Here is a 10,386-nt window from a genome sequence, read left to right as displayed (position 1 = left end):
TACTTCTACCCATGGTCTCTCCACAGTAGGCAATGAGAGTAGCATATTTAGCTACGTAGGTAATGCGCTGAATCGCGCCGTACACCTGAGCTGGAAAGGTGCGAACGTTACTCACCCTAATGTTACCTGCGTTTGGAATTCCATTCTCGCGCGAGAGCAACTCGCGGTTCATATGTGGGAGCGATTCCATCTGAGAAGGCTGCTTCCAAAACAGAGTCACAACAAAGCCTGGTGGAGCAAGAATTATAGACCAAACCCGACCCTCTCTCTGGTGCCCCAGTATATCCATGGTTAGTGTTAATCTCACGATCATCATGCGTATAAACAACGAACCTCACGAATTTGAATAATTTCTAATTAAAAGTGCCAACGGGAGTTAATGTGAAGTGATCTTTGTTATTTTCTGCCACGACCGTGCGAATCCATAGTACAAAATTATTATCTAATTCTCACATTGAGTTCTGGGGCGACGACGGGCGTGAATCATGGATCAATTCACTATCGAGCGCGGTCTCGCAATCTTGTATCCCCTTATCATCGCGCTTTCGTTTATTTGTTGTGTTACTTCGGCGGTGGCGTGGACACATTGGAAGTATGTTTTGGACACCTGTATCGAGACGAACTGCGGGTGTTACCTGTTCGGGTTGTCGACCAGAACCTACTTCACCGGAGGACATGTTGCTTATTGCCATTTCGCCGTTTATGGACTGGTGTTTCCGGTGATATTTGCCATCATATTTGGATGTTTCCATGTCTTCCGGGTGTGCATGGGAAGCGGAAAGAGGAAGACCGGAACAGCAACTGTAAAGCAAAGGTATCAACTATGCAATTCGATATTGTTTTCATAATAAGCACTGTAAAGAGTCATTTTCAAACAACAAACATTCAACCCTTTGATACTATAGGAGACACTATTTTGGAGAAGTACCATGACCGTGGCAAGAACGTATTTGAACAATTTCGCAATCAAAACAGAGATGAAGCTCGACATTGCATAATCCGCTTTTGAGCTATAGCTCGAGGTTAACCTCATATGCATATAATGATTCATTCTTGTTGAGGTCTTTAACAGCTGTTTTTAGATACGTAAAGAAGCAGCGATGGTAGTTCATGTCTAACATCCTCAAATTTACGAAGGTGATTCAAATATAAACGGTTATTTATTGATGAAAAAGATACACAAGTTGGACCTTCAGTTTTCCTCTACATAGCTTTTTTCTAGGCACTTCTACCAACGGTGTCAAAGCTTGAACATTCATTATTCAAAAGATAGTTTGAAGCGGCTTGTCTACGGCTTCATTGCCTTCAAATCCTTCCACTCCAAACGACCCCTTCATAAGGACATACAAAAAATAGTCACAGGGAGAGAAATCTAGATAGTATAGTAGATAGAGGGGTACTACAGTTTCTGAGTACATTTCAATAAATTGATCCCTGCCCATTGTGAAACCCGCAATTTGTGGCCCAGCATTATCATGAAAAAGGATGACATCTCTGATGGGTGTATTTCGTCTTTTGCTTCGGGGCTTCCATTGACTGCTTTTCTTCATCTTCAACCTTTGTCCCGTTCAGAAGCGGGGTCGGCTCATCCTGATCAGTTACGTACTTTTGCTCGGTGATATGCCGGATTTCATGGATTGTTGCGCCAACGATTACTATTATTATATGCCGGATTTATACAGAGTCGATAGGCTCTTAAATCAACATCTACCGTATCAAGAGAACGTTGCTTCGCTCGGCGTTTTGGTCGTTTTCTATTGACTTCGATCTTCAGACCAATTTTGGCAAGTGAGTTCTCGTCAGCGCGAATTACATGTCCATACCATCGAATAGATCTCTCTCGTTATTTTTCTATGCTCGCTGCATCCCCATATTAATCACAAATGTCCTCATTTCGGATGTGATTATGGACTGTTGCGCCGCTCGTTCCACGAGGCGAAGGTTTCCATTGACTGCAACAACTGACCCCGTTCACTGTACGTCTTTTCAGTCAAAAAAGCTTCATGAGAACTTTTCCAGGTGAGAGACGAGTTTTGGCCTCCACTGCGCAGACCACTCCTTACTCATCATTTTTGATTCACAAGTGTAATACCAGAGGTCATAATTAGTCTCAAAAATTCTTCTCTCCTTGTCGGAATCGATTCAGAACTCTCTTAAAAATCTCCATACTGACTTGTTTTTGGATATCCGTTAACAGCCTCGTAACACCTCGAGCAATAGCTTTTCTGAAGCCACGCACTGAGAATGGTATCAGAACTCTCATCCCTAATATGCATTTCTGACGCGTTTTTGTCAACAGTCATCCAGTCGCCATCTGCGATAAGCTCTCAGGTGCTATAAAAATCGCCATTTTGGATTTTTGCCGGCGTTCATGAGTTTTATTTTCCACACTTTCTTAACTATCGTTGAATTGTTTAGTGCAAGTAAACATCCGACCTAGGGGAATATTTTATAATAATACGGAATTGACGAAAAAAACGGATCATCTAATTAAGCTAGTGGTACATTCCCACCACCCCCTCTATCAACCCTCCCTTCAGAATTCCATTCAGCATTGCTTGCCGTATACACTAGTCAAATTACCATTTATGTTTGAAGCGTCCTCGTATATTCTTTTTCTTTTTCTTCAGCTTTTGTCCCGTTCACAAGCGGGATCGGCTCGATGTGACCGATTTCGCAATTTGGCTCTATCAAATGCCTGATCTAGATGCAATCTCGAGGCTATTAAATCTCCATCCAGCGTATTAAGCCACCGTTGTTTCGGCCTGCCTTTTGGTCGTTTACCATCGACTTCGATATTCAGACCAATCTTGGCAAGTAAGTTCTGGTCAACGCGGATTACATGTCCATACCATTGAATATATCTCCCTCGAGATTTTTTCACGATCGTCGCAGCCCCGTATTGATCACAAATGTCCTCATTTTGGATGTGATTATAGGTTGTTGCGCCGCTGGTTCCGCGAGGCAGGTTTTTTCATTGACCGCGTTCACTGTATATTATTTTAGTCAAAAAAGCTTTGCGAGAATTTTTCCAGGTTTGAGACGAATTTTGGCCTTCACTGGGCAGACCACTCCTTACTCGTCATTTTTGACTTACAAGTGTAATACCAAAGGTGATAATGCGTCTCAAAAAACCTTCCCTCCTTGTCGGAATCGATTTAAATATCTCTTCCAAATTTCCATCTTGAGTTGTTTTTGATTTTCCGTTAACAGCCTCGTAACACCCTTGAGCACTAATTTTTCTGAAACCACTCACTGACAATGGTATCAGAATTCCTCATCCTCAACATGCATTTCTGGCTCCTCCCCTTAGGACCCCTTCGTTAGTTAAAAATTTTATAATAATACGGAATCGACAAGAGAAATGCACCATCTAATTAAGCTGGTGGCACATTCCCACCATTCCCGCCATCAACCCTCCCCCTCCCCTTCAGCATTCAGTTCAGAATAGCTTGCCGGATACACTAATGAAATCACTATTTATATTTGAACCGTCCTCGTATATTCTGGGCTGCATAAAGGTGCATTTCGTAATAGAAGGGAATCAGTTCGAAACAGAGTGAAATTATTGTCCTCTTTTTAAGTTAGAAATACTGCCACACGCTGAACTTGAGGGCGGTCCTATACCTAAAGGAGGGATGCAGAATTTTTTTTCATCGAATATAGTCATGTGCCGCATTCGTTGATGCCTCAAACATCGTAGGTGCTGCTCTTGACCAAAAAGAGAATTAAATCTGGCAGCCGTTGAGCTTCTTCTCCAAACTGCTTAATTCCGCTCAATGGAACTACAGCACCTATGATCGTGAGTTACTCGCCGCGTACCTCGCCAACTTCGGCATTTGAGCTTTATCAGCCAGTTCACTTCCGACAGTCAACACGTGCCAGGAAAAGATAACGTGGTTGTTGACGTTTTGTCGCATGTTGCAAAAGTCAAGATCCCTGCGACCGTAATTTTTTTTAGTCCAAAAGGACGACGCAGTTCTTCAGAGCTTGAGAACCAACTCCAAATATACTTTCAGGGACTTTCCTATCTTCGGCTCAACATCCAGTATATACTGCGAGACCTCAGACAAGGAACCAAGGCCATATTTCCCGGCCAATTTCCGAATGAAAGTATCTCACGCCGTCCATGATCTGGCGCACCCACCGCAAAGTATTTCTAGCCGAACATAAACAAGGACATTAATTCTTGGGCCAGACAAGTGTATCGCATGCTAAAAGTGCAAAACAACAAAGCATGTGAGGAAAGAGCTAGGATTGTTCCCTCGTCCACCAAGCGTTTCCACACAATCCACCTCGACATCATTGGTCCTTTGCGAGACTCGCACGGTTTCAGGTATTGCTTCACAATCATCGATAGGTTCACGCGGTGGCCTGAGGGAATACTTCTATCGAAAATGGATTCCACACTTTGGTGTGCCGGCAATTATAATCACCGACTAGGGAATGCAGTTCGAGCCCTCCCTTTTCTCAGAGTTGGGCAATTTGAGACTTCCCGCGACCCTGTTTTCGACATCAGGTTGGGAATCAACGCTACCCGTCTGTTGCTTCTGCTCACGGACACAATGCCAAAACAAAAGCTGCCACCATCCGCGAATCACGCAAAAACCGTGACTAACGTGTCAAGGGGTCTCGCATCCTGTACGCATGTCCCAATTAGAACGAACGCCACTCCGTAGCCGCTGCAGCCATCTTACGAGGGCCCCTTCGAAGTCCACGAGCGAGGCCGAAATTATCATAGCCTCAATGTCAAGGGCACGACCAAACGGATCTCCTTGGCTCGGCTAAAATGCGACCAGGACGAGAGGCGCACAACGTGCCCGCTTTGACTGGTGGCAACCGAGTTGAGGGAGCTGTGCGTCTAGTTCCGCTAATTTACAGGTTATTAGCCCTCAAATTTATATTTTCTTTCAGTTGCCTTTTACGACAAGCAGAGAGTACTTTGAGAGTATCATTGAATTCCAATTCAATGAACTAATAAAGATAGGATCTAACATGGAAAATAACAATCAACAACAATTAACATGTGATGAAAAAATCCGTGATTGTTGACGGCCAACAGAACTTATTTCAGCTTACAAAAACTTTTCAGTCAAAAACGTGTTACCATTGGATCAAAACTTCTACTGTAAAGAGCAGTAATATTCCCATAGATTCCTCGTAGATATAGGCTCCTAGGAAGTAAAATTGTTAGCTCTTCGCCGAATTCCAGCGGAAGATTCCACGGCGAATTTTTGGTCCTCTATAGAATTGGCGATTTCATAGTCTGCATAAAAAAGAAATCTATCAACGACATTACGAATATTTGGTTGCCGCTGTTGTGTTTTGCGAATTATATAATGGAACTTTTAACATCTGCGAAACGCTTCGGTCATGCTCCTCCCAACCCAAAGGCTCGTCGTGGTCGGTTGCGCTATTTTATTTTATCAAAGGTCTAATCTGTATGTAGTCACGAGGCCTTCAAATCACCATCTAGCCTATCAAGCCACGATTGATTCGTTCTCAAATTTCATACCACAATGTTTTTTGTATTTTTTTCAGGTCAGGTGAAATGATCGTGATCACCACCCAGAGCGAAGTCCAAGACAACGATGTCTCCCCCTACTATTGGATCCCATCAAGCGTCATCTCTGCAATAATGTCCTTATACACTCTAATCTACGCTGCCATTTATACCGCCGGTTTTAACCAAAGCTGCAATCAGTATCGAATTGAACTGATCAAATATATACAAGCTACAGGAAACTTAGTGGGTGCCATCCAGGGAAGAATATCTTGCGCGGCTGTATTTGATTTTATGGATTTCCTACATGCTGACGTTGCTATGGATCGAAGAAGATACGATAGGATAAATAGTCCTGCTTGCTATTATATGGCATTGATTTCAGGATGGTTTGCAGTATTTCTGTGGATTGCTACAGTTTGGATTAACATAATGGGGGCGAGGCTTAGTCGAGCGGTCCGTGTTTAAGTTTAGTCATTTCAGCACAAGATGGAATTAATGTGACATAAACGATAGATTTAGTTCCAGTAACATAGTCTAATTGAAGTATGAAGCTCTTACCATTTGTGAATTCACATATATCATTTTTGATATTTGACATTATTTTATATTTTTACAAATAAATTTAGTTCACAAATTAATCAGAGTTTTATAAGATATTTTCAGTTGGTAAGCATTCGTCGTCAGTTGGAAGTTTCGAAGTATTTTTGGACCACTTTTACCGCCTGCTTTATGATGTGCTAACGCTTTAAAATTTAAATATTCGGAGTCACTGGCCTGCAAACCCTTCTCAAAAAATGAGTCCTGCTACATCCCTGGAATGCAGCCAGTAGCGCAGTTGATATTTTCTTTGTATTGAAGTTCCATGTCTCCGACAAAAAAAAAATTATAATAAGGTCATGAAGGCTACATTCAGAAATTTCGTCTCCTGGCGCATTGTTTGAATTTGTATGATGGAGTAAAAGCATTGCACATGTTCGACGTTCTTCAATCACTTGCGTGTGAAACATTTCACTCATTTACTCTAGTGTTCTTGTCATGTATGTTATGCATGGGATAGAGAAGAATACACAAAGAAATTATCTAGACGTCATCGTAATCTTAATGGACTGGACAGAGTCACCCTTTCTGGCCGTTTTCGCTCTTCTATTGGTTGTCGGTATGGCCGCCGGGCATACCTTCGCGCCTTTCGTCCCCTTTTCTGCTGGGTTGCGAGCGTTCCGTCGGACCCTCCCATCGCTCAGTCGGCCGATGCAAGGGATGTGAAGCGGGTATCAACTATCGCTTTGCTTTGGGGACTCTGCCTCAATTGAACCCAAGGGGTTTCGGCGAGATTCAGTCAGTGTAAGTTAGTAATGTAAATGTATTTGAACAGATATCGGAAAGGGACATATTTTGAAGCTTAGATTTCATACAAGCGAATGACCCTTATTTTTAATTTTTTTTATTGCAATAAAATTATTTGTGTTGGAGCAGGGGGTATCTGGGATCTTCGTTTATTTTAGCTTTTACTAGGGCCACATTTTCATTAACAGTGGAAAATTTGGGGCATCTCTCAGAGAAAAATATCCTGTCTGGAATCTTTCAAACTACTGTGAGACAAGTTTTCAGTGAGGGTGCATTCTGCCCTGTGAGTTGTGGCTTAAAAATACACTAAAAATCTTCCCTGCTTGTCGTGTGTGCTCCTCCACAACGGTAGCGACGGCCCTCAGAATGCTCACTTTCTCCAACTTGAGCGGGAATTCCATCGATATAAACTGGTCATTTTGGGCCTAAGCGAAGTAAGATGGTGGGACACTGAAAAATAATCCTCTCCCGCTTGCGGGAAGCTAAGTGGCAGCAGACGCTCTGTTGACCTGGGGGCCGGTTTCAGACAGACTTCTAACTGCTAGATTTCGATCCAAGTTAAGAAGCATCCCAATTGTACAATACTACGCACCAACGGAGACTTCCGATGTAGTGGAGAAGGATGCTTTCTATGAGCAATTAAACGCGTTTCAGGGGAAGCTTCCTAAAGGTGAAATTGTGATCGTGATGGGTGATCTGAATGCTAAAGTGGAATCTGACAACATCTTGCTCAGACATATGATGGGGAAGCACAGTCCTGGCGACCGTAACGATAATGGTGAGAGGTTCATGGATTTCTGCAACTTCTACCGTCTCATCATTGGTGGCACACTGTTCGAGCAAAGAGCCTGCCATAAGGTTAGTTGGATTTCAACTGACAAATGTCGTACGATGTCAGATCGAACACTTTGCGATCAGCAGTAGATCTAGGAGTTGTCCTCTGGATGTGCGTAACAAGATACGCGCTGACATCGGCCTCAAAAAGGTCGCTTGCGTTCGCTTGCGTGTTGCGTCCACCACTTCTCGCAGGGTTGGGGATCGCGACATCGACCGCTTCTACGACTCAGCTGTCGCTCAACAGTGGGAAAGCCATCTTGCTGATCGAGCGGCAGATCTACTGAGTAACGCTCCTGAGAATGTGGATAAGTATTGAGTCGCTATTAAAAATATTCTTTTCTCAGGTGCTGCACAGGTCGTCGGTCACGTCCCGAAAGGGTGTGATAAGATCTGGTTGACTGCGGAGTCGTGGAAACGGATCGATCAACAGAGGGGGTTGAAGGCCTCTTTTGACCGCTGCAAATTGTAGCGGGCGTGACGCGCTCGAACTTCGATACCGAGCGAAAAGTTCAGTGTAGTGTATACCATGACAAAAGAGAATTTGCTACGTTAACGTCTTCATCGTCCACGATGGTGAACAACTGCAGAGGTGGAAAGAACACCTCACCAGAGTCCTTTACTGTATTATGTCCGGTCAGGTTCCTCCTCTCTTGGATGAAATCATTAGTTACCATAACGTATGGATTGAATTGTTTCTCCAAACAGAAGGGAAATCATTTTAGCCATCAATGCACTCAAACGGAGTAAGGCCGCTTGACTTAACCGCATTCTAGCATAGTTTTCTAGCATTCTACCGCATAGTTAATCATCGCTGCACCTGCAGTTACTGCAGATCTGCTGGTTTCACCTGTACGGAAATCTTGGTAATCCTAGACCTTTCCCAGAGAATGGAAGAAGGCGATGACCGTTAAGATCCAAAAAAAGGCACCCGTTTTGAGTGTGACACTTTGAGGGGTATCTGCGTGCTCCCTGCCGTCGCAAAGATAATAGCTAAAATAATCCTGGAAGGCGTCAAAAAACATCTTGAAAGTTTGATCGACAGAGAGCCGGCTGGTTTTTGCTCGGGATCCTGCTGCATCGACCTCATCAAGACCGTATGGATCAGGAACAGTGCGCGGAATTTAGATCTTCGCTGCACCTGCTCTTCATTGATTTGGAGAAAGCTTTCAACAGCGAGAACAAGGAGTATATCTGGAGTGCTCTACGTAGGAGGGACATTCTGGAGAAACTAATAGCTATTATCAGACCGACATATTATGATGGAAAAATCTCGGAGAATTTTGAGGTCCAAAGCGGAGCCCGCCAAGGTTGCATCTTGTCATCAATATTATTTCTTCTTGTTATCGGTGACTTTCTTCTTGCTACCCTGTCCGGGGGAATTCAATGGACGATGACATATTTCCTCAAAACCCTCGACTATGCTGACTACATATATTTGCTCTCGGACCTTGCCCAAATGACTGTGGTTTTGAAAGAGGGGCAAGTAGATTTGGAGTGAATATAAACACCAGCAAAACCAAGGTTCTCAGCGTGACGAGTCATCGCACTCTCTCTATCTGCATCAATGGCAGAGCATCAAAACCGTCGATCAATTTGTATATCTAGGAAGCGTGGTTTCTGTCGACGGCGGTACTGAACTAGATGTCTTCCGACACATTAACTGTGCTAGATCCGGTTTCGCTGCCCTGTCTAAAATCTGGAAATGCAGTTATCTCGGCTCTAAGACAAGTTGAGATTGTTCTGTGCTAAGGTTCTTTCTTTCTTTCTCAACACTAAGATCAAGTTGAAATTGTTCTGTGCTAACGTTCTATCTGTGTTGTCATATGGAAGTAGCGCATGGAAAGTGAACTCCACTGTTACTCAAAAGTTCCAAGCTTTCGTCAATATTTGTTTGCGTCGTATCACCGGAATACCCTGGACTGATACTATCTCAAACGATGAACTTGGTCGGCGCACAGGCTCGGCACTGGTATGCGATGTGATAGGAAGTAAACGCGTACGATGGTGATAAGATGTGGTTGACGCGCTATACGCCACAAAGGGGTGAAAGGCAACCATATTTTAAAAATGTGCGTATGCTTCAGCTGACGTCGAAAACTGTGGAAAATAATGCACCGATTTCCTGTTGCGGGACTTTTGCAAGTGTAGCATCATCAAATGTGCGTTTCTCTATCCTTCTTCACTGATCTTTTTGAAATTTCATGTAAAATGTCGCTTAACTATAACAAATCACTTACAATTTACAATTTAAAGAAGTTTTGTTACTCCCGCCGTAGCTTATATAAATGTTGATTTTTTCTGAAAAAGTGCATATTAGATGGAATGATTTCGAATTAATATTCATGAACATTATTACTTAGCGCTAGAAAAAGCATAAAACGACAAAGCAGGCAAAAATAATAAATATTTCCATAACAGTCAATTCATACTGGTTTTGCTCAAAAAATCAAAATATCAAAAATATCACCTCAAGCAATACTTAAAAACTTTTACTGAAAATATTTGATTGTTTTCGAGTTACTTTAAAAAATAGATTTAAATTTCAAGATTAATTAGTGTGTAAGAACATACAACACGCGCATCAAGAAAATTCAAATTCTTAGCATTTTACCATATTTAATAATACTATTTCCCGCCTTGCTCAATATCATCAAAAACTTCACAATCAGACAGGTTTCCGCAAGGCTACCAACATTGCA

At 42.7% G+C, this 10,386-nt stretch overlaps 1 protein-coding gene across 1 annotated transcript; it reads left to right on the top strand.

Annotated features, from left to right (window-relative positions):
* Nucleotides 1–6,144, top strand: LOC119651082. The gene is made up of 2 exons (XM_038054428.1): nt 1–814; nt 5,542–6,144. Exons 1-2 carry the CDS (start codon nt 486–488, stop codon nt 5,969–5,971), a joined length of 759 nt encoding a protein of 252 aa, XP_037910356.1. The 5' UTR covers nt 1–485; the 3' UTR covers nt 5,972–6,144.
* Nucleotides 6,145–10,386: the final 4,242 nt, after the last annotated feature.

Source organism: Hermetia illucens, chromosome 3 (assembly GCF_905115235.1).
Source record: "Hermetia illucens chromosome 3, iHerIll2.2.curated.20191125, whole genome shotgun sequence".
Lineage (NCBI taxonomy): Eukaryota > Metazoa > Arthropoda > Insecta > Diptera > Stratiomyidae > Hermetia > Hermetia illucens.
Note: the sequence above shows the minus strand (reverse complement) of the source record. Positions and strands in the feature narration are given on the sequence as shown.